The sequence below is a fragment of the Pteropus alecto genome, unplaced genomic scaffold, assembly GCF_000325575.1.
Source record: "Pteropus alecto unplaced genomic scaffold, ASM32557v1 scaffold25, whole genome shotgun sequence".
Lineage (NCBI taxonomy): Eukaryota > Metazoa > Chordata > Mammalia > Chiroptera > Pteropodidae > Pteropus > Pteropus alecto.
In genome coordinates, this window is record NW_006441955.1 from 22759304 (window position 1) to 22784211 (window position 24908).

The 24908-nt window shown below is 33.9% G+C and overlaps 2 protein-coding genes and 4 non-coding genes across 10 annotated transcripts in view; all 6 read left to right on the forward strand.

Moving 5' to 3' along the window:
• ACADM (acyl-CoA dehydrogenase medium chain) overlaps window positions 1-9030 on the forward strand; it is a 29229-nt gene extending 20199 nt beyond the window's left edge. The window contains 3 exon segments of the mRNA XM_006919330.1: window positions 263-358; window positions 7410-7658; window positions 8959-9030. Of these exon segments, the coding sequence (XP_006919392.1) occupies window positions 263-358; window positions 7410-7658; window positions 8959-9030 (417 nt within the window).
• Window positions 5075-5193, forward strand: LOC112485919. The gene has a single exon (XR_003048591.1). It is a non-coding gene; the product is annotated as a 5S ribosomal RNA (ribosomal RNA).
• A 7948-nt stretch (window positions 9031-16978) lies between the features above and the next one.
• On the forward strand, window positions 16979-24815 carry RABGGTB (Rab geranylgeranyltransferase subunit beta). 5 transcript variants are annotated; one of them, XM_006919331.3, is made up of 9 exons: window positions 16979-17060; window positions 18129-18236; window positions 19396-19593; window positions 20129-20234; window positions 21057-21109; window positions 21194-21304; window positions 21815-21940; window positions 23804-23953; window positions 24278-24556. In XM_006919331.3, the coding sequence occupies exons 1-9, from the start codon at window positions 17058-17060 to the stop codon at window positions 24416-24418; spliced, it is 996 nt and encodes a 331-aa protein (XP_006919393.1). In that variant the 5' UTR covers window positions 16979-17057; the 3' UTR covers window positions 24419-24556. The 5 variants fall into 5 exon arrangements, with proteins under 5 accessions (XP_006919393.1, XP_024907822.1, XP_024907823.1 ...); XM_025052055.1 differs by lacking the exon at window positions 16979-17060 and adding an exon at window positions 17061-17113; XM_025052054.1 differs by lacking the exon at window positions 19396-19593 and having other exon boundaries at window positions 24278-24815.
• Window positions 17863-17941, forward strand: LOC112486078. The gene has a single exon (XR_003048618.1). It is a non-coding gene; the product is annotated as a small nucleolar RNA SNORD45 (small nucleolar RNA).
• On the forward strand, window positions 18553-18634 carry LOC112486076. The gene has a single exon (XR_003048616.1). It is a non-coding gene; the product is annotated as a small nucleolar RNA SNORD45 (small nucleolar RNA).
• LOC112486077 lies at window positions 19731-19801 on the forward strand. The gene has a single exon (XR_003048617.1). It is a non-coding gene; the product is annotated as a small nucleolar RNA SNORD45 (small nucleolar RNA).
• Window positions 24816-24908: the final 93 nt, after the last annotated feature.

The following is a 24908-nucleotide window of genomic DNA, read 5'->3' on the forward strand; positions in this document are numbered from 1 at the left end:
ACTGTTTCCCCTAAGAAACTTTCCCTTGTTAAACAGAAGGAATGATTTGTCTCTAAGCATGATCCCATGCCTCACAATGCCTTCCATTAACATAAATAATATAAACTTAAATGCTTATATCTCCTCTCCAATCCTCTGTTGCCTTAAACTCTAGGTCCTCTTCTCTCTATAATCCTTAATTTAGAATCTTATGCAAATAGCCACTGTACATGTGTTTTAAAGACAATCTGAATTTTTGCTTTGTAAAATGTTAAAATACTAGGTAGCAGCTGGTGCTGTGGGACTAGCACAGAGAGCTTTGGATGAAGCTACCAAATATGCCCTGGAGAGGAGAACTTTTGGAAAACTGCTTGTAGAGGTAATTTTAATATTTACTTTGTTAAAATGAAAATACATTCATTTTCATCTAAATATTTGCAAATTATCTTTTAAGTACAACCTAATTTATTTTTTCTTTAGTAGTAAGATAATGTGATCTATCAGTATGAGTTATAAGAACAGATTTTTCTTTAGACTCTGCCACTAACTGTTGTCCATCCAGAGAATTATATTAATTAAAGAGAAAAAAGAACAGCTAATATTTATTGAGTGTCTGTTGTGTACCTGATACTGTGTTACACATTTTAAATATATTATCTAATTCTCCCAGTACTACCCTTGTTTTCCTAGTACTATAATCTCCATTTTAGATCGGGAAACTGAAGCTGAGAGAGATTAAATCATTTGTCCAAGGTCACATAATTTATAAATCACAGATCCAGAACTCCCATTTTATGCCTTAATCCATGCTACTTTCCATGTCTTCTTGAATATCAAATAATTTTAGTCATATTTTCCATGAGTTTCCAGGGAAATTTTTAACTCTAATCTCTTCAAATATTGAAGAGATTACTATCTATATTCTCTCCTTCTGTAACTCTGTATAGGTTGGTTATATAGTGAACACTTCCTGTTTTTATCCCCATGTGTCAGTGATTCTTGAACTATCTGTGTTGAAAAATCAGTTTGTTTTTAATTTCCAGTCAATTGTGTATCATTATTTTTCTAAAATGTCACAACAATATCAAGTTGTTGTAAAAGTTTCTAAATACTTAACTATCACTTACTATACCATGGACCAGTAAGTTTGTGGACTGACATTGGTCCACAGATCAAATTTGGATTACAACTACTCTATGTCCCTTAACCTCAATTTCATAATTTATTTTTCTATCTGTATTCTAGATAATTTTCTCAGACAGCTTTCCAGTTCTTTGATCCCGTGCCTAATCTACTTAATCCATCTGTTCTGATTTTTAATGACTATTTTTATTTATAGAATTTATATGCGGTTCTTTTTCAGTTCTACCACTTCTTTTCTGGTGTCCTGGTTTTTCAACATAGCTTCTTTATCCTTTTATCTCCTTAATTATATAAAAATACTTCTTTATAGTAACTTTCAGGTTTTTTTCTGTTATCTGAAGTTCTTAGAGTATTAATCTTTTGGTCTTTTGCATCTTCTATCTCTTTTATGGGCAGTTATTGCCTCCATTTTTGTTTCTAAGTTTATCTGCAGCAAGTATTATTTTTGTTCAATGCATTGTGAAAGCATTTTATATACTTGTTCTCTTTCATACTTTTATCAGGTACCCCAGAGATATCACCATTCTAAGAGCCTTTTGTTTTTTGTTTTTTTTTTAATTTCTCCATTTGGATAATCCTGACCCACAGAGGCTATATACATTGATTCTACACTTTAAGGGACTCATTTCTTTTTCTTTTTTGAACGTCCCAGAGTCTTAGGGAAGAGAGAAGCTTTGTGGCTCTCCTGCCCTGCAGAGAGACTTTTAAATTCCTCCTTTGGAAAGAGAAGCTTTTTTCCAAAGAGCTCTTTTTTTGTATGCAAGGAATCTCAGTTTTAGCCACTCATCTGGTTCATGCTTACATCCAAGTCTCTTGTTCTTATTCATTAAAACTCCAGTTCCTTTCCCACTGAACCTAAATCTCAGTCTGATTTTTTCCCTTTCCTATGTCATTTTTTCACAATCAGGATTTAAATTCCTCCTTGGAGGCACCAGGAAATTCGTTTCTTTCCTTTGAGTTTTTTTTTTTTTTTTTAAATCAAGTATTTCTTTGTGTTTATGGCCAAAAAGACAGTTTATATTAGCTCATTCATGTTGCCAGAACTACATATAGACAGTTCTGTAAAATGTTTATTACTAAGTTTAGCTTAATCATAAATGGATAACAACTATAAATATTATTCAATCCAGCTCTGTCATCAGTTTTAGGTCTTCCTCACCAAGTATCTGATGACCACTCTTAGTTCTTTTGGCTATTTTCAATTCAATATGGAATATTCTTTTATGTTCTCTTTCTTATGGGATCTGAGGATTCTTTTCTGTATCCTTACCATCTAAACTAGAATATTTTTGCTTCGTGATCCTTATTAGTAAGTATAGAAAAGTCTTACTTAGTCTTTGCTTTACTACTTACTCAAAGTAGTCTTTTATCATTTGATTTCTCCTGAAGATTTACTTCTCTCTTAATTACCCTGCAAAATGCAGATTGCCTATATTCTTAATTAATAGATATAGTGGTGTGATGTTATAATTTCCTGTCACCCCTTTATTGGGTGCCTGCCCTATCTATGTGTCCTTTGCAACTCCAATCTGCTAGAGTCTGAGTTCTCAGTATATAGCGTTAAGAATAAGAAAGTCACCTCATATTTGCAGTCCACACTTGAATAACTGATAAACCATTTCATGTCTGATATTAAGAAATATACAAGGATATATCACCACATATCTATATTTTCATATAGAAATTTAAAACAAAAAAATGTAAAATACGGTGATTTTATATTGAGTGTGTATGTGGTATGAATATGGGGGAGAGGGAGGTAAAATTGTAACTATATAGTATGCATTTTTTCATTTATTTGTGATAAAGCTTAGTTTAGTTCCATCTACATTGTTTTTTTGTCTGTATAAGTGGATATTCCAGACTCATCTATAACAGTCTATGTAATCTACTTTATTTTCTTCCATTTAAAATTAAAATATTAAGTGAACACATTAGGAGTTATTACTTTCTAAAAGAAAACTGTTGCAGTTTCTTTTTTCCCTTCACTTTCAGAATAACCAGCCTTTGCATAGTTCTTAGTTATTTCTCATTCTATTTTTACCATTTCTGTTTCTTATTCTTACTTTCTGAGTATATTGGCTGTATTTTATGTTAGAGGCATATGACACCACTACTTTTTTACTCAGTGATACACTAAGACTCATCATTTTATGATAAAGCATCCAGCCAAAACATTTTTTCTATACAGTCCAAATTGATGAAATTATCATGTATTATAATTATTTTTTCTTATTAATGTAATGAGCATGTTTGTAATTCCAGGATTCCTCACCATTAGTCTTTTCTTTCCTAGGCTAAAGTAAATACTAAGGGCCAATTTACATATAGCTTTGGTTTATTAATCTCCAAAAAGTAGGAATTAGAAAAGGTTTGGTTATTTTTTTTTTGGGGGGGGGGGGTTGTTTTAAGGAACTGTATAGAGTAACACTGTAATCACAGCTTCTATTCAGTACCATGTTTATTAATATCACTTCTCTTTAAGTGAATGCTTATTCTCATATTGCTTAATTTAATGTGGCTAAAGCAAGCTGCAGAAAACAAAGGATGGTACTTTTTCTTGCTAATGAGTAAAACTAGGAACACTGATAAATTACAAGGTGATAGAATCTCTTAATGGCAGTAATTGCCTTACTCCTTTGTCTAGTCAAATTGGAGTGTTCTGGACTGGTATGAAAGAATCTGTTAAGAATAACTCTCATTTGTATTGATTATTATTGCTAATTAGCAATAACTTTTCCCCATGAGTTCCATTTCTTGATAGGAAAATGGCCGAGAAGAAGAATGCTAGTTGAGACTTGAGATTGAAATAAGATAGAAGAAATACATTTATATCTCCTTCTTCTATAACTGTTTTATGTTCAAAATTCTTCCAATATCTTCTCATGACACTGAGATTAAAATCCAAAATCCATACAGTGGTCTTTTATTAGCCTTTTCCTATTGTCTTTACATTTACTCTTCTAAATCTATTTCCTAATTCATTTCACCAAAGAATCTACCCCTGATCACCCTATGTAAAAAATAACACCTCCAACACTGTATACACTAATTCCACTTGTTTTCCTTCATAGCTCTTCTCACTACCCAACATTATATCACGCATGTGTTTGTTTATTGTCTCTTCTTCCTCACTAGAATGTGTCTGTTTTGCAAAGAGTGTCTGTTTTGGAAACCTTTGTATTCCTAGCACTTAGGATGTGTTCTATGCTGTGAACATCTATTTCATTTATTCAACAAATAGTAATAGAATACTTATTATATTAAAATAATAATTAGATGCTTTCTCTGTTTTAGTTACTATTCTAAGTGCTTTATATGTATTAACTTATTTAATCCTTACAATACTGTGGAGTAGGTACTATTAGTCCAATTTTATTTCATGTAAAAACCATAGGCCCACTTAATAAATGATGGAACCAAGATCTGAACCCAACTAGTCAGTTATTTAAAGAGTCTGTCCTCTTTGCACACTGCATGTGCTATTTCTAGGGATAGAAAAGAGGTTTGACATAAAGGTTCCTGCCCTCTGGAGCCTTTAACTTTACTTTAGAGATAAGATACATATCATAAAATGAATACTAAGAAATAATATAGAGCAATATAAGATTAAATTCCAAAATGAGAGCTACAGATAGGGATACAGAAACCAAAAGGAGAGACTATTGTGGGCTAGACACATTACAGGGAATCTGAGCTGGGTTTAGAACAGAGTTTCTCATAGCTTAGGCTAAAGGGCAACTGAATATGACTCATCAGAAATGTTGCTTAAAACACATAAACTAGACACCACCGCAGATTTTTAAATCAAGAGAAACATGGGCATTTTATACCAAGTTGCCAAGGCTGTGGTGTGAAATAAGCATTAATATATATTGCCAATGGGAATGTAAATTGGTGAAATTTTTACGAACTACATTTTGGCAATATATATCAAGAGTATCTACCTTTGGTCTACAGCCATGCCACCTTGAACGTGCCTGATCTCATTTGATCTCAAAAGCTAAGCAGGGTCAGGCCTGGTTAGTACTTGGATGGGAGACCACCTAGGAATACCAGGTGCTGTAGGCATTAAAGAAAAAAAAAATAAGTACCTACCTTTGGATCTACAGCTACATTTCATATGGTACTTATCTTTCAGATATACTCCCATATGTGCAATATGACATAGGTATAGGTTATTCATTTCAGCACTGTGCAGAAATAACCAAATATAGAAACAACCAAAATGTTGATCATCCATACAGTGAAATGCTTTGCAGCTATGCAAAGTATAAAGAAGTTCTTTGTGTATTGATATAGACAGCATCAGATTTATTGATACGAAAAGCAAAATAACCATCAACACGGGGTGAGCGGGGAGGGTAGGAATAATAGAAGTAGGAGGAAAACTTGAACTTTGAACTGATGGATGCATTACCTATTCAAAAAATAGAGTGCAAATAAAACCAAAAAATTAAAAACACACATAAACATGAAAGAATCACTGGCTTAGAAAACTGGGCACAGTTCCGGCGGGTAGAAATAAGGGAAGGTATTACTCTCCTTCCATATAGGAATTATTCACATTGGTTAATAATGCCGCCTCTAAGATTTAATTTGCCATGCCAATCTCAAACAACCTGTCACATTCTAAAATAGTGTGATGAGGTTTATGCTGTAAATGTGGTAAATATATTGAAATTAAACAGCTCACTTTTATTTTTTTGTGTGATTTTTGGTTTATATTAGTCCATACACAGTCATAGATTGTGTGGTTTTTATAACCTTTTCATCTTCAAAACTCACTTTGATGTTGCCTACTACACAAAGCACCTTTCTAATAATCTTGGTATTCTTATTTCTGAATGCCTAGAGGACTTCTTTTAATGTATATTATTTTAAAATATATGTTCATTCCATGCTCATTGTAGAATAACTTATTTTATATGATGCAATATACATAAGTAATAAAACTCATCTATAATCCCATTGTCCAGAGTTAATTACAGTGGACATTTTGCTCTATATTCCCTCTTTCCGTGACTATATTTTTCCAAATCTGTAACTATAACATATATTTGAACTTTTCACTTATTGATATATATGGTGAACATATTTCCATTCTATAACATACCTTAGTCATACAATTCCTAGAATATTTACTCTTATAGAAAGTATTTTCTTATATCTCCTATGGACCTCTAAAACGTAAGACGCATCTTTTATTTGTCTTCATCGTGGCACTTGCTTTCGCTTGTCAGAGTCTAATACCTCAGTATTATTCACTATCTGTAGCAATTTTCTTTAACCCATTTCCCTTTTGCCCCAAGAATATTCCCCAGCAGCGCTTGTGGCTGTTGCATTTACATCATTATAACTCGTGCATTACAGACAGTCCTAACCTTACTCCCAAAGTTTGCCAAGAAATGTCTCGCTTTTATTATTATTTTCGCTTCGCTCTAGTATAGCGATAGTTTTTGGAAACAAATGACATCATTCTATGTATAGCATTCTGTTTTTAGTAGTGGTATTTCCATTTACAAAATATAGTAATTCTCAATTGCCGAAGATGTCAACGTAGCATTCCTATGTGTGATGTTAAATTAACGCTGGCAGCGAGCTGCACTTTTTCCTAAACAGGAAATGGGTTAATGAGTCTCAGCAGTCACTCAGAAGGATACATAAAATTTTTGAGGCATTTTTGCCAAAAATGCATAACTTCATTCCAGTCTTAAGAAAGCATCAGGCAAACCCAAACTGGGAGACATTTTACAAAAATAATCAATTGGTATTCTTAAAAAGTGCCAAGATCATGAAAGACAAGGAAAGACTAAGGAATCCTAACAGACTGTGAAAGACTTAGAAGAAATAATAACTAATTTCAACTGGAATTCTAGATAAGGTCCTCGAACAGAAAAAGGACATTAGTGGGAAAACCTGGCCAAATTTGAATAAAGTTTTATAGTTAAGTTGATACTATTATACCAATGTTAATCCTGTCCCTAATCAGTATACTATGGTTTTGTAACAGGTTAACATTGGAGGAAGCACAGAGTATAACTTCTTAAATCTAAGATTAGTTTTAAAAGTTTTTTTAAAAAGTTCTAGGAGAAAAACTTTTATTTATTTTTTTAATTCTAATTTTTTTATTATAGTGACATAGGTTAATAAAATGCAGTAAGTTTCAGGTGTACAATTTAGCAATAAGGCATATATATTGCATTGTGTGTTCACCACCCATAGTTAGATTTCTGTCACCAAAGAAAAACTTTTAAATTAGTTTTTCTTTTTCTTCTTAATTCTAGCACCAAGGAGTATCATTTTTGCTGGCTGAAATGGCAATGAAAGTTGAATTAGCTAGATTAAGTTACCAGAGAGCAGCTTGGGAAGCTGATTCTGGTCACCAAACTACCTATTTTGCCTCTATTGCAAAGGCATTTGCTGGAGATGTTGCAAATCAGTTAGCTAGTGATGCTGTGCAGATCTTTGGAGGCAATGGATTTAATACAGAATATCCTGTAGAAAAACTAATGAGGGATGCCAAGATCTATCAGGTAAGGTTACAAATTATTTTTATTGTTTTTTAGGAACTGGAATATTTGTAAATGACAGATTTCTGACTATTTAGGGATTTTATGTCACTAGTAATAATAAATGACATCAAAGATGGTTGTAAGTTGAAGTTTTTTAGAAGTAATTAACACAAACAAGAATGTTACCTTTAAGTATATATGCCTTAAGAGAGGATATGCTAACAGACATGTACATGGGTCTGGATCAGTCGTCTTTTGAGTCTTGACATCCTAGCTAACTGTAACCAACCCTTTACTCTCCTAAAAGTATATCATTTGAAATTAAATTATTTCATTTTGCATATTGTGTGACAACTTTTGAATTGACTAAAACCATATTTGAGAGTAAAACACCAACATGAGACAGATATAGATAATTCTGTCTTCTAAATTAAATTGGTGGTTAGAAAAACTTAGGAATAATTTAGTAAATTAGATATAAATGCACATGTTCTACACATGTAGCTTTAGTAATTATAACCCATTCTCAGTATCTCCTTCCTTGCTTCCTTTTACCCCCAGGAAATTATTTGACAAATACTACAGTCATTTCAAATCTAGAGGTAGAATCACAGAATGCTAGTGAGAAAGAAATTCAGACATAGTGCAGGCTTCTCAATTTAGATATGAAAAAAACTGAGGACCAGAATTTGTGCCTTATCCAAAGTTACAGGCTTATCTAGTGATACTCTCCCTCTCTTAGAACCTGTAATTATTATAATTATTACTATTATCAACCATTTAACTTTTCTCTGCCATCTGAGATGAACTAACAAGTCACTAGGATTAGAAAGTTCAAACTGGAAGTGAGGGCTAGCCAGTAGGAATATCTAACAGAATAAAATCAAACCTTTCCAGCATTATTTTAGTTAACAACTCTGTTCCCAAGGCAGAAAAAAATCAGTTTTAAGAGTAATAATAGAAAATGACAAAGTGACCACTGGTGAAAAACAGTTCAGAATAGTTGGAGAAATATTTTAGCAACATCACACTTTAGATTTCCAAAATTTCTGAAATGTTAATATTCTTTGATTTTTTTTAAGACTCCTCCAAAATTTTGGTAAATGATTTTTTATAATTTTAAGTGATCTTTTTAGATTTACATTTTTATAGGTTTCACAAAATCAGGTTTCACAATCACTGTATACTACAGAATCTACATATGGTTCTATTCAGTTGGATATTACAATAGAGCTTATACTGCTTTCCAAAATATTGAGTAAATCAAAGTATTTGTGTACTGAAGATATTTAACCTACATATTTATTTATTTTTCTTGCAGATTTATGAAGGTACAACACAAATTCAAAGGCTTATTATAGCCCGTGAACTCATTGGCAGGTATAAAAATTAACAAGATTGCTGTAGAAACATGATTGTTGAGTAAATAGAACACAATCCACTAAGCTACAGGAAAGAGAAAGGGCTTATAGATTTTTTCCAGTGAAAATCTTAAAATAAGTTCTCTTACACTAAACATAGGGAACTGATTCTAATAGTAGTTTTCTACCTTTGTTTAACTTTATGACTTGTCTTTTCTCAAATAAATTTGGTCATTAAAATCGTGTTGTCCTCAGTACCACTGTACTCGAATTATATTAACCTGGAAAAATACATTTGTTTTGTTATTTTGACTTCTTAAAGTAAAAGAAATTTCTTAGAATTTCAATATTTTTCCAGTGACAGAAAAGTGGTTTTATAAAAGTATTCAGGATGTTCTAAAATCTACATTGAGAAAATACTTTACAATTTGGATGCCATCAAACAGCTTGCCAGTGACTTTGTAGACTTAATGATAGTATATTAGAGGAGTTTATTTTCTTACAATTTGGTAAGCATTTGTTTTCAGTTTTGTACAGTAATAGTAAAAAATATGATGTTCATCTTCTCCCCTTATACAACAGCCAGAATTACCTTAAGATCTTGTTTAATTCTGAGCCCATATTTCACTTGCCTTATTTAAAATCAATCAATAAAATTTTCCATAAGTTATTTTTATATGGCTCCATTGGTCTCTGGGTAGCTTTTGGTCTTCTGTACACAATGTCATTTCATGTGCATACATTCTGAAAAAAAACTTAAAGTCATTCAGTACTTACCACTGTATCTGTATTCTTTCCAGGAAGTTTTATTGCTTCATATCAAAGTATATACTTAATTTATTTACTATGATGGAAAAAAAGTCACATTTTTATTTTGAACTGTGTAGTTACTGTATATTTTGTTAGATTATAATGAGATACCTTAGAAAATATAAGATAATGTAAGAAGCAAAATTTGTGAATTTAATTTCTTTGTAATTCTAAACATCAAACTGCTAAAATATGTTAATACTAAATAGTGTTTCTGACATCACTTCTGATTTTTCAATTCTGACATCAACTGGGCATCCTATAGTTCAGTCCTTTTCTGACACTAACGCAGAACAGTTAGCATCAGATTCCAGAGGTTTAACGGGCTCAGTCCCACAAGACTACCCTCAGTTCAGACACCAGTCACAGGTCCTGGGTCCTCAGGCTACCAACATATTTGTCCAATTTTACTGCAAATTCAGGTATTCCCAAGACCCCACTGTCAGGTTTGATCATCTGAATGGCTCACAGAACTTGTGAAAAATACTAATATTTACTGGTTTATTATAAAGAATATAACTAAGAAACAGCCAAATGGAAGAGATGCATAGGGAAAGGTATGAGGGGTAGATACACAGCTTTCATACCTTCTCCCAATGCACCGTCCTCACAGCAAGTCATTGTATTCACCAACCTGGAAGCCCCTGAATCTCATGATTCAAGAGTTTTTCTAGGGAATCTTCAGCCCCAGAGGTAAAGGGGGTGGGGCTAAAAGTTCTACCTGGGTTAGTCAGCTAGGGCTGCCAGACTGTGTGGCTTAAACTACAGAAATTTATTTTCTCACAGTTTTAGAGGCTAGAATTCCAAGATCAAGGTGCCATCTGGATTGGTTTCTGGAGAGGCCTTTCCTCCTGGCTTGTAGACTACCACCTTCTCACCATGTTTGCACATGGCCTCTTGTCTGTGCACATGCACGGAAAGAGAGAGCTCTGGTGTCTGTTTTCTCATAAGGATATCAGTCCTGTTAGATTAGGGTCCTACTTTTATGACCTCTCTTTTCACCTTAATTACTTCTCTCAGGGCCTTATATCTCCAAATATAGTCACACAGGGAAAGGTTAGGGCTTCAACATACAAATTTGGGGTGGGACACAATGCAGTCATAACATTACCCTCTAATTACTTAGTCTTTCTAGTGACTAGGTCCTTCTGAGGAACCCCACCCTAAGTCACCTCATTAGCATAAACCCAAGTGTGATTTTTTTTTGAAAGGAGCTCATTATGAATAACTCCTATCATGAAATTCCAAAGGTTTTAGGAACTCAGAGCCAGGGATTTGGGGACAAAGACCAAATACATATTCTATACCACACTATGAAAATAAAAATAATGTTTTACAAAAATATTTAAATGACTTCATGTTCAATTATGAGACTGTATATTAATGACACAGCCAGAGATTGGTAAGAAGATTTAGAGATTACCTAATTAAACTGAGTATTAAATAGAAATTACAAATTAAATAGAAAATATTTGTTCCAAATGCAGATTTGAAGTTATATAATAAGTGCAAAAATTTACCTACCAATTCTAAATAAACAGCTTCTAGAAAAATATGTATTCCAGAGCCATATGAGCATATTTATTAAAGTACCTTGATAATAACTATTGAACAGTTATATAAATGCACCAATTAAGACTTTAGTCACAAGTAACACAAATGAACTTAAGCTACTTTAAAAATGTGAACACCCCTCCACCCCCATGCAGTCAAAAGTCACATATAATTTTGACTCCCCCAAAACTTTACAAACAGCCTACTGTTGATTGGAAGGAAGCCTTACTGAGAACATACACAGTTGATTAACACCTATTTTGTAAATCATATGGATTATATACTGTATTCTTAAAGTAAGCTATGGAAAAGAAAATGTTATTAAAATCATAAGGAAGAAAATGTGCATTTGTAGTACTGTATTATTGAAAAAAATCCACGTGTAAGTGGATCTGTGCTGTTCAAACCCGGGTCGTTCACATGTCATCTGTATATTGAAGTGCTTCATGGATTTGAAGGGCAGGCATGGAGTTAGTTTTAGGAAGGGACTGGAACCCAAATAGTCTTTAGCAATCCATGAAATAGTATTTTCTGCCTCTCAACTCTACTTCTCCCTGTCATGTTTCATTCTCTTGTTCTGCAGTCTAGCTTTCTCTGCTGCTTTGATTCTATGATAGAATAAGAGCTAATATTTATATATTAGATTTTCCACCACTTATATAAGCTGGCTGTGTAAGGCTATTACAGCCCAGAAGGTAGGTAGTCATAGACTACGAACATGATTTAGTTGCATGCATCTGTGAATTGATGGTTCCTAGAAAAGACATTGTTTTATAAAAGATTTGATGTTTATGGCAATTCTAATGAATGTTTAGAGTCTATCAGAGTCATCAATTTGCATGAAGGGAGAAGAGGTTATTCCAAGACTATCCCGATTTTTTTTAAATGGCTGTTTATATGGCTTCCAGAATGACATCTATTAATTTGAATACATTACTTATGATCAATTAAGACAAAAGGTCTTTGGAGATAAAAGACTGAATTCTGCAGAGAACAGTGTTGTTTTTGTTGTTTTAAACATGTTAAACATTGCATTTAACTCACTGAATAAGGGAACTATTAAGATATTAAAGCTGATATAATGGAGAATTTAAGAACAGATATATAGTCAGAAATGCTGAAAAGAATTTGCTAATGGATATAATACTAGTTAATAACCTAAAGGGCAATAAAATCTAAAGGGGTCATTATTTTCTACAGAGCAGAAATCAGTTGTAGTTTACGGTTCATTTTTATTACTCTCTATTTTTTACAATTTAACTTCTAACTTTGTAAAACAGCCTAGCTAATAGAAAGATAATAACAGGTACATACCACTTTAGAAAATACCTGAGGATCCATTAGGTAATACCTAGCATTCCTCTATAGGGATACACGGTACCTTCTTTTATCTATTTCCAAGTCTTTGACAATGTTTCTTGGCAGTCTCTTCCTTGTGATCATAAATAATCTGCCAGGGTTATTCTTAAGTACAAAAAGGCAGGCTGTTTCAGGTTTAGTGTAGTTAGTAATTAACCATGTGGGCTTTGAATTTACTTTGCAAGTACATGAACAGGATTAACTTCTGTCTGAAAGTTTTCATAAAGACACTCAAATTGGATTTTTAAAAGCCTCCATAATTTGCTATCTAAAGGCTAGGGAATGAAGCCCAAGAAATTCTCTGCCAGAATTCTCCAGCAGGATGAAGAATTTGGGTAAATTTTTCTCCTCAGCTTTTCCAAAATTTACTAAGGTTTCTGGATGTCCAAGAAGAGCCCTGAAAAACTAGAACCCTATAAACCAGGTACCATTCCTGGGCCCCCAAGAAGGCTCTGCACAACTGGAAACCTATAAACCAGGACAGCTTTGTAGGCTTTGATGACATATAAAGTCAAATTGTTTATTAATAGTGGGCTTGTCATACTTGATTAAATGAAAATTATTCTCAAATATGACATGCCAGGTATGGCCTTAGTTATACAATCAATTCATTCAATTACATCGTGGTAAACGAGTACAGATTTCTTTTGAATGTTGCCATGAACTATAAGGAGATCGAGTAAATGTTTCTGAATTTTGGAGACTCGGTAAGAATCAGATGCCATTTTAAAATTCCGGTTTACAAAAATAGACTCCACTAAATTGAAGGCTAGAGATAGCCTAAGAATTAAAAAGTGTTTCCTCGTATATCCATTAAAATAGAACATTACAACTGTGTAAACAATATTCCAAACGACTGTAGTTAAATTTTCCTCATCAGTTCATACAGTTCTTTTTAACTGTTATGCTGGATCTTGGGTCAGTGAACCGCTTTCAAGAAGCTATTCTGCTTCCAGATCAAAGAGTCTTAGAAATCATGATTCAGTCCACTGGTATAGTGTGAAATTTGTCTAAGCTATGTCAGCCTGGAAGTCTCTACCTAAGAGACCTGATTGAAGTATCAGTAGTTTAAAACATCTGATTCTTTCTGAGTCTCTGAGACTCTCTTCCTGAATGCACTAATTTTGGCCTGTAGCTTACAGCAGAGCCTTTTAGCTAGGACCAGAGTAAAAGAGACCGTCTGTAGATAAATGCCTTAGTTCAGGCTGCTGTAACAACACCACAGATTGGCTTGAACAACAAACATTTCTCACAGTTGTGGAGGCTAGGAAGTGCAAGATCAATGTACTTGCCTTCTTCTGTGTGGCAGACTGCTAACTTCCCTTTGTATCCTCATATGGCAGAAATAAGGTAAGAGCTCTCTGGGGTCACTTTAATAAGGGCACTAATCTCATTAACGAGGACTTCACCCTCATGACTTCATTATCTCTCAAAGGCCCCTCTTCCTAATACCACTACACTGGGGTATTAGGATATCAACATACAGATTTCGGGGGGACATAAACATTCAATCTATTGCAATGATCAACACTAAAGGTTGTAGTTAATCACTATATCCAATAATATCAGAATGGAATTGAGTAAAAATCTCTTTGCAGCATGGTGTATAATGACTTCACAAGAATTTAACCATTATTTGCCATAAGGGAAATAAGAACATTGACAAATCTCCAGGGTCTTCTAACAAAGTACATAATTTTAGACATATTTATATTAATAACATTTTACCTATACAAATTTAAAGAAGGCTGAGTTGATCTGATTTATTTACCAACTTTTCCTATGAAGCTCCCACAATAGTGTTGATAATTAAAAAATATGGAGGACCACATGAAATAAACTTCATTATTTCTATTATCTTTCTTTTTATAAAGTGAAAGAATAGTTTTTCTGATTTTTCAGGGGCCCCCAGGAGATTTCAAAATACATTTATTTAAATGTAGAATATATCCTGAAATTTTATTTTTCTAAATTCAAGATTTGACCTTGGGATGGCAAAATCAAAAGATATATCAAAGATCTGATATCTTGATTAAGTAGGATTATAGGTACCTAAGAAAGTAATTTGGTTACTTATTTTATTAAAGAGACAAACACAGAAGAATGTAACATGATTATAAGAAATTTTAGACGTTTCTCAAATGAGGAAACTGTCCCTTTTTAAAAAAAATGATACCAAAGTGTCAACATTGAGAGCTCAGAAAATTTATTCTGGTAAACCAAAATTTCTGTTACCTAGGCAGAAGGTAAAGATTAACCTTTTACATTGTTGGTGGAAGGGGTTAATCTGTAAACCAAAGAAGTAAGCCCCTTGAAACAGGAAGCATTGCCAAAATTGTAGCACATTCCAGTGTCTCTTCAGATTCAGGTATCAGACACCCAGGCAAACAAAATTCACTCTCTTAAAGTTTTGGATTTCACTATACTTTTTCATTTTCTAGAAGAAAATGATATTTGAAAACAAAACTCTTAAAAAATAAAAACCCGTACATACCTGTATTTCTGTCACTATTGCTCCTATTAATAGTTATACTTAAAACACATCTCAATCCAGATTGGCCATATTTCAAGTGCCCCATGTGGCTATTGGTCAGCACAGGTCTAGAGGCAGAGATGAACCTGTTTTTAAATCAATATTGTTTTCTTTTGTAGCTACTTTTCTTTAGAGGAGGAGATTTTTATTTTTTGAAGGGGCAAAATATATCAGATTTCAAAAGTACCAGAGTATTTTGTGAAAAGTAAGCCTTTCTTAAATCCTGTCCTGAGCCACCCATTTCTTTTCCTGCAGGCAACTACTTATAGTAAATCTGTGCATTCTCAAGCATATCCATATATTTTTTTCCTTTGTTTCCCAAATAGTAGCATACTATACATAGTTTGTTTTTACTTAATATATTTTGGAGGTCTTTGCATAGCAATGTATGCAGAGCTTTCTCATTCTTTTTAATGGCCACATAAATAATATACCACAGTTTATTTAACCCTTTGCTGGCTAATTAAAGTATTTGTAATCTTTTGCTATTACAAAGACTGCAGCTATGAACATTCTTGCACATAAGTCATTTCATACCCAAAGGAGTATATTCGTAGAAGAAATATCTAGAAATAGATTTGCTGAATTTAATTACAAGAATTGCTAGAACATGTGCTCCCTATACATATTTCCATTTTGCTCACCACTGTAACCCCAGAACCTAGATTAATATTCAGCACATTCTAGGCATTTATTCAATACATATTTGTTGAATACCTTTATAAAGTAGGAAGTGAGGCTTATTTTTCATTCCTTCAGCAGTTATAGACTCAATGTTACTTTTTGGATCTGATGCTTGTATTATTCTTATTTTGAGCACTGCCCCACCTGTCTATTGGTTTCCCTCACTGTACCACACACTCCTCCCCCATCTGATTTAGAGGCAAAAGAAAGCTGGGGAAATTACGGTAATATTTAACAAGGCAGACTTTTTCAGATAAAAAGTATGAGGGTTAGAGGTGGTCATTACTGAATGATAAAAGGCTCAGCTCACCAGAAATGGATAACTCCAAACTTACATGTATTTAACAATGAAGCCTCAAACTAGAAATGGGAATATCAACAAAATTACAGGAAAAGATAATGAAATCTATCATCATTCTCAATTATTGATAATCCACGTGTCACTGTCAAGAACGCTTCTCCAAATGGTTATTGAATACATTGTAAGGGAATAGGTTCCTAATTTTTTCTAATAGACTCCCCCAAATGCTTAAGTATTAAAGACGTAAGAAAGCACAAATGCAAATAGCTGTAATAATACACCTAGCAAATATGAATCCTGTAGAAAGGTCGTAAAAGGCACATGGTATTTTTTGTTCGAAAGTTAATTTCCAAATACTTCAGCTATGAGCACTTCCTGAAGTGGGGAGCCAGACCCAGAAAGGACAATGCAACTGGAGAATGCGAACATTTCATTAACATTCGCTTTAAAAAGAATTTATTGAACACTTACTACGTGCAAGAACTTTACTAATTACCAGCCATTTCAGATCTTCTGAGTTCAAAGAGCCTCAAGAACAAAGTATTTCTTAAAATTAATTGAGATATTTAAATATTACTTAAAACTGTTTCATACAAATTAATGTGCTTAAGAGACGAGAAAATGGTCGCCAGAGACTTTGGGTACAGGCAGCGACGACAGCTATAAGCCGTCGGTGGGGTCCTAGGGCAGCCATGGAGCAGGCAGGAATTTGGTCAACTATGTCGGGCCGCAAAGGGGACCTGAGAGGCGCTTCTGCGCAGGCGCGTGCCGCCTAACTATACCCAGGAACGGGCGCAGTTTCCTTTTCGTCTTTAGACATGGTGAGTGTCGCTGTGTTTCTCGCTGCAGTCCAGCTGGGTCGAGAGGTGGCCGGGTATGGTAACATTGAGCAGCTCAGTGACTATATAGATAGGATTGTTGACTAAATATTGGAGAATGGTTGGGTTAAAACACAAGCCTTGTAAAATTTCTGACGGGCTCAGTGGACGAAGTATTACTCAGCGTTTTCTGCAGACCTCGAGGGCGCGATTGCCGCTTGTAATTTTGTCCAGGATTCCTTTTGTCGGGCAGGCCTCAGGATTCAAAGGCCTGATTTTTTAATCCATCAAAACCAGGCGGGTCAGCGGTACTTATTTTCATCCACATATACATGTATATTATCTATGGCTCAAGACGTAGTAAATTTTAAATGGGACCTAAATGAAATTTATTAATATTTTGGTAACCTTGACCTACTTATAATAAATACAATGTGATCTCAGGAAGATAAAAAATGGGGAGAACTAAAGTAGCGTCCTTATAACCGGGAGGCTTGTTTGAAATTAACGAATCTAAGAATAAAACTCGTGGAGAAGGAGCTAAAGGGACTTATTGAGAAATGGAATAATTTTGGGGGTGCGTAGAAAGTGCTTTGAAACTTGAATTTCTGGGATTAATAAGATTTTATTAACGAACAACTGCAAATTATGGGCAGGCTAGATTTTTATTTTAATGCTTCAGCTTGCTTTCTGCTACATGCAAATCTTTTAAGCTGTCCTGATAAGCTTTTAATATTCTGTGGTGGTTATTTTACTCAACTCTTTAAGGGAAAGATAAGCAACAACAGATGAAGGCAATTTTTTGGGTCTATGATGAGCTGGCATGTATTCTGAATCTAAAATTGATTACGACTACTTTAGCTCTAGAATTACTCTGAGACCTGAAAAATACCTGAATGTTTATGAGGGTTTTAGTACTTAACTTTTTTTGGTCAGATAACTTGGCACTTTTCATCTTGCCAAAAACTTTTAGTTTAAAATTAGAGGGAAAGGTTAAGCTTTATAACGAATATGCTCTGGGATCAAACATCAAAAAATAAACATGTGAAATCATTACTTTTACTTTGAAAGGGCACACCACAGAAGGATGTTATCATCAAGTCAGATGCACCCGACACCCTATTATTGGAGAAGCATGCAGATTATATCGCATCCTATGGCTCAAAGAAAGATGATTATGTATGTATGGTTTTATGTTAAAAGCTTATTTTAAAGAAGTCAGACCATTCGGCATCATCGGTAGGTCAGTATTTATGGCCCGTGTTTTTTAATAATATCCAACTCAGTGCATGCCAAGGACTGATGATAGGTCCTTGAAATGCTGTGAAGTACACCTTTGGATATGTGAGGTTGCAGGAACATAAATATTTTAACACCGGTTCTTCCCAGTACTCTTTTAGAGGTCTTGGCAGACAGATTCCTTTCTTGTCTAGATTTGTAAGAGGTTTAAGGTGCAGAATAAGTTTCTCCTTTTGGAGTTGAGGTAAACTTTCAAGGTCAATGATGTGTTGGCATGTATTACCTGAATTTATGGCTGATGTGTAATAACACGAGCTCTAGAATTACGCTGAGACCTTGAAAAACTTACTTGGTTTCCTTTCTGGGACAATCTTAGAAAATTAGTGAATGAGTCAACTGAAAAGTATTTTTCCCTGGAGTATCCAAACAACTGGATTATATATACCATCTTGGAAAACATCGTTGATAAGTTCTTAAGTGTTTGGTTCCCATAACTTTGTAGTTACGGAGTTGTTAGGGCAATGTTTATTTTTTATCTACTGCTCACTTGATTTCTTTAAAACTGAGTTTTGGGTTCACAGCAAACCACTAAGACCACTCACTGATTCAAAACCTTAAAATATAAAGCATTGGTGACCATAGCAAAAATTTGTTTCTGGAATCTTCGTGCCAGTTTTTTTTTGATTTGTTTTAATGGCTCCATTATTAGCCACTCTTACCCATTTTATCTTTTGTATGTATTGGCCATTTTGGTTTGCAAGTAGTTAAATCATTTACTGATAAAAAGGTTTCATAAAGAGTATATGTTAAAAGAATGTCTAATAAGTACATTTCTTAAATGTTTTCCTCGAACTTGTGAAAGGTCTTTTTCTGACTTACGTTTGGCTTTTGGAAGAGATTAAAGCTGTATTTGTATTGTCAGTAAATTGAGTTTATCATGCTTTTCAAGATAGTAGTCCCCTCATGCCCCAAATTTGAAAGCCACAAGTTTAAACTTATTGATGATGGATTAAGTGAAGTAAAAAGTAACTGGCTAGCTTTCTGTGTTCAATCTCTACCCCCGCATCAATTCAAACGGCACATTAATTGTGTATTTTAGGAATACTGTATGTCTGAGTATTTGAGAATGAGTGGCATCTATTGGGGTCTGACTGTAATGGATCTTATGGGACAACTGCATCGCATGAATAGAGAAGAAATTCTCACATTTATTAAGTCATGTCAACATGAGTGTGGTGGAATAAGTGCTAGTATTGGACATGATCCTCATCTTCTGTACACTCTGAGTGCTGTCCAGGTAAATACTAATTAAAATTCAAGTCTTGGTAGTATATACTCTTACCTGAGTGGGGAAATTGAAATGAGGTTGAGGAAGGTAACCATAAGTATGTCAAAAAGTTACTCTCATCTTTGCAAATGAAGTCTATCCTACAAGGTCAGTGATGTGATGGCATGTATTAGCTGAATCCAAAGTAGATGTAATTCTAAAATTACACTGAGACCTTGGATGGTACAATGTTTAGTGTATGAATATTTGAAAATCACTAGGTGGAGTTAAATGTTTTAATTTCGATATTAGTGAAAATTCACAAATACAGGTTTTAAAGTCTAAATTAGATTAAGTCTTGAAATGTTGTTACAATTTGTACATAGAACACATGCATTTAAAAGTTTTGGATTTGTTGGTAATACTTAAAATTTTATTGCATATAAGAAAGCATGTTTGAAAAAAGTTTATGCATAGACAAGGATACTTGATTGACAACTTAAAAGGTAGTTGAACATTAGAACAGTTACTGAAGATTATTTGACATGGTTTGTTTTTATTACAGATTCTTACTCTGTATGATAGTATTAATGTTATCGACGTAAATAAAGTTGTAGAATATGTTCAGAGTCTACAGAAAGAAGATGGTTCTTTTGCTGGAGATATTTGGGGTAATGTCAGTTTCATCCATGTTACCAAAAATATCAATATTGAAATGTTTGGGTGTTTATTACAGTAATAAGCTTTGTTGCAAAAACTTTAAGTACAGTGAATTGGCTTTGCTAATAATTTATAAAGGAGATTTTCAAGTTTTTAATCTTTTCAGGTCCCACTAAGCAGCTGGTCTAACAGGAATTAATGGTTTGCTGGGAGTTCCAGCATGCACTGTGCTAGTTATGTCAGCATACAGGAGCACTGGAACAGAGGGGGCCAGTCTAAAAAAGATAAGGTAGGTGAACTTTTTCCCCAATATTTGGTGGCTTTGTAAAGTTTTTTGAAAACTACTTATTGGCAAGGGGAAAATGTTCAAGAAACTTTACAACTTTACTGAATATTTGAGTGGAGGGAGGGAATAGTATTTTACTTGATAAATGTAGATAATCTCTACTGTAGGGCTGAATACAGTGCATGCCGGAGAGACCAGCTGCTTCATGGGATGTGAAAATCTACTTTTATATAATAGGGTAAGTTGTAATTAGAAATTTCCTAGTCCTTTCAGCTTTGTTATCTTCCTTTTATGGGCTCTGTATGAGCAACTTATAATTTGCTATATTTTCAACAAAGCAGTTTTCTAGTTCTTAGTTTCCTTAGAAGTAAAGTGATTTCACTTCAGGTTTATTTAGCTTTCCTTCTGGTGACCTAAAAGTAAATTTTAAGCTTGAACTGTTGGATATTTAACCAGGTAGTTCAGTTTTTAAGTTAAATTAGACTATATATTATAATCAGAAACCTCTAGAACATTTATGTTTCATTTTGATCCCTTTTGTTTTTAGGAGAAATTGATACAAGATTCTCTTTTTGTGCGGTGGCAACTTTGGCTCTATTGGTAAGTTTTGACTATTGTATTAGAATGAAATATCATCCATGATTCCTCTGGAATTTAATAGGCATTTTTTTTTTCTGTTTATAGGGAAAGCTGGATGCTATTAATGTGGAAAAGGCAATTGAATTTGTTTTATCATGTATGAACTTTGATGGTGGATTTGGTTGTAGGCCAGGTTCTGAATCTCATGCTGGGCAGGTAATTTATTAATACAGATTAAAATATATTAATAGCAATTTTAGTGTCTTGAATATGAATGAAGTTATTGACTAAATGTAATATATGAGGTGTTACGTAAAGGTTGTTTAATTGCTGATTAAGGAAAGCATTTTTACAGTGGTTTGCTTTATAGATAATTCCCTTGCTGGTGAAACCCTCTGACACAGGCAAATGAACTAAGCAATTGGAAATATTCTGTTTTGATCTGTCCTGAACACACCTGTTTGTTTGTGCCAGAGAACATTGTATATGTCGGTGATTGTCAAAATATGCTTTTAGCCATGAAGAAATTTTGACAATGGTATTTCATTGCAGAATCGGATCTTAGTAATAGCATGCTTGGATTTGTTTAAATTATGTTTGTAATTCGAACTATTTGATTGTCAGGAAATTTTAGAAATAAAGTGGAGTTTGAATAATTTAAGAAGTTTTTATCACTGTATTACTATTAAAAAATTATACACATGTACTTTATGTCTGTAATTTTAGATCTATTGTTGCACAGGATTCCTGGCTATTACTAATCAGTTGCATCAAGTAAATTCTGATCTACTTGGTTGGTGGCTTTGTGAACGACAGTTACCTTCAGGTGGACTCAATGGAAGGCCAGAGAAGGTATTGTTTCTTAAGATAAACTGTTCTATTAGCTTTATAACCTTGAGTGAGTACCACTTTATCTTTTTTCAATATTGGTTTTCTAAATTAGTGATGAGCTTTTTATCTTCCTTGTATTTTTTAGCTGTGCCTCTGAAACAAAAAATGCCCTTTGAAAAACAGCTAGGGTTGAAGTGCTTAATTAACCCTGGTGTCTATTTAAAAGATACTTAAAGAAAAGATGTGCATGATGCCTTCTGTTGCCCTTTTTACAAATCTTTTTTTGGTCTCCCTTACCCTGAAATAGATTCTCGAGTTATCTAAAGGAAAATGCCAAAGGGGCAAATAAACTTAGCTTTAAAATGTATTTGTATGCACACATCGTGTGAATTCTTAAGGGTCCAGGGTCTCCTCCTCTCCCTACTCCACCCCCCCTTCTGAAGGCCTTGTAGTCAGGCATTGAAATGAAGTTCTTCAAACCTTTTAGTTCTGGACCTGCCTGTACCAAGGGGAATCAGCCATACATTAAAAGGTTTATGTTTGGGAGCCAGACTACTGTTAACACATAAATCTTGTATAAAAATCTCCATGTTGACTTACTTGTATGAAAGAAAAATGGAGTTGTCAAAGATTTTTTTAAAAGTTAGAAAATTTTCATTAAAATCATTAATTTAAAAAAAAACTAATTTTTGACTTGGATTTGAAAGAAAATAATTAAATTTTCTTTGACAAGTCCAGTTTTCATTAATCTCTCACACATTATGTTCTAAATTGGGTCTGTAAGGACCAGACAGTATTTTCAGCTTTGTAGGACATAGGGTTTTGTTGCCCTAAGGGGCAAATGTTGCTATAGACAATAAGAAATGAGTGGGCATGGCTGTGTTTCAATAAAATTATGGACACACTGTTATTTTATATGATTTTCCTGTCAAAAGAAACTTTAAAAATTACACAAACTTTTTTCTTGTAGTCAAGATTTGACTCAATCTGTAGCTTGCTTGAGCCCTGACCTAAAAAATACGATAGGGAGTGGTGGTTTTCATTTTTGTTTAGTTTTGCTTGCTTGATATTTGTATAAGTTAAAGGGTAGGGAAATAACCACAGGTAGGTTCTAGTTAAGGTTTGATGGAAAACCTGGGCAACTTTCAACAATTAGAAAATGAGTAGGGATTTCCAGGAACCTGCACTTAACATCTAGGACAGCTTTTAATGCGCTTATGAATCAACTGAGGACTGTTTTGAATTGAAGATTCTTAATTCTAAGATAGGATCATTTGCATTTCTTAAATTCAAGTTGACCGTGTTTAAAAAAATCCAGGCTATAGGTGATTTTTAATCAAGAATACTGCCTACCTGGATAGTATTTGTTGGAAATGCTCTACCTGGGGAAATGGAATATACATCGCCATGAATTTCATGAGCCTTAACTCCAGCTTCTTGGGTAAGGGGCTAAGTTAGGCATTCATTGCAGGTAGAAATACAGGTAGATGGATGTTTGTCATAAAGTACTGAAACAAGCATAAAGCATGTGTTTCTGCAGATTGGAGTGTTTGGTCTTTTCTAGTGATTATCTTTTCATTCTAAGCAGTTGTATTTATGGGTTTCAGCATTTCAAACACTGCATGTCAGTATATCCTTTGATTCTTCGCCACCTGCTGTGTGCACTAGAGCAGGGATCCCCAGCCCCTGGGCCCACAGCAGGAGGTGAGCAAAGCTTCATTTGTATTTGCTGCCACTCCCCAGTGCTAGCATTACTGCCTCAGCTCTCCCTCAGATCATCAGGCATTAGATTCTCATGAGAGCACCAGTCCCTGGTGCCAAAAAGGTTGGAGACCACTGGACTAGAGAATAAAATTATCAACTTTGCCTTTTTTCCCCCCTTAGTTACCAGATGTCTGCTATTCATGGTGGGTGTTGGCTTCCCTAAAGATAATTGGAAGGCTTCATTGGATTGATAGAGAGAAACTACGTAATTTCATCTTAGCGTGTCAAGATGAAGAAACAGGAGGATTTGCAGACAGGCCAGGAGATATGGCAAGTATTTCTGACATTCATATAATAGTTTCAGTGTTGCTTTGCATTACTTCTATGGTTCAAAGCTATTCCAGACATAGAAATGGATGGTATTTCCAAGTGTTGCTTTGAAATAGGATGCTTTTTTGAGTAATCACTGTTGCCAAAAAGTTAAGTGTATGGTAGAGATCCTGTGTTTAAAAACCATAATTTGAAGCCATTTTTATTCAGAAAACTTGAAACATACATTCAAGTAAAGGAGATAATGGGCTCCAATATAATTATTCAGAAGCAGGGATTTAGAAGTTTTGGTTTTGTAACAGCAAATTCTTATTTTCTTAATAGGTTGATCCTTTTCATACTTTATTTGGAATTGCTGGATTGTCACTTTTGGGAGAAGAACAGATTAAACCCGTTAGTCCTGTTTTTTGCATGCCTGAGGAAGTACTTCGGAGAGTGAATGTTCAGCCTGAACTAGTGAGCTAGGTTCACTGATGCATAAGTTGCTCAATATAGTTTTGCCATCTTAACATTTCTGTATTTGAAGTGCTTACCAAACAATATGTTAATATTTTGTATATGTATTGATTTTTAATAAATTGTATAATTATACATATTGTAAAATAAAGGCCTAGTGTGTCTTCAGCTTTTCTGAGTACAATATTTGGTTTATACTTTAATGTATTTATATTCTTTGTAGCAGTAATCTTTAAGAACTATTTAGTTGAAGTCAAGTGTTATACTTGATTTTATCCTGTGCTTCCTTCATATTTTTATGTATGATAGTTCATGTAAATTGGTCTGTGTCAGTGATAATGTTAACTGATAAAAAAAATTGATAAGCCTCATTCTAAATATGAATTAAAAGATTTACAAAAACAAATGGCTGTTGAAATTTGGGAGTATTTCATAGGTTTATGGTTAACTCTGAGTTGGTCACAGTGATTTAGGTAAATGACAGTTCGTCTTAGAATAT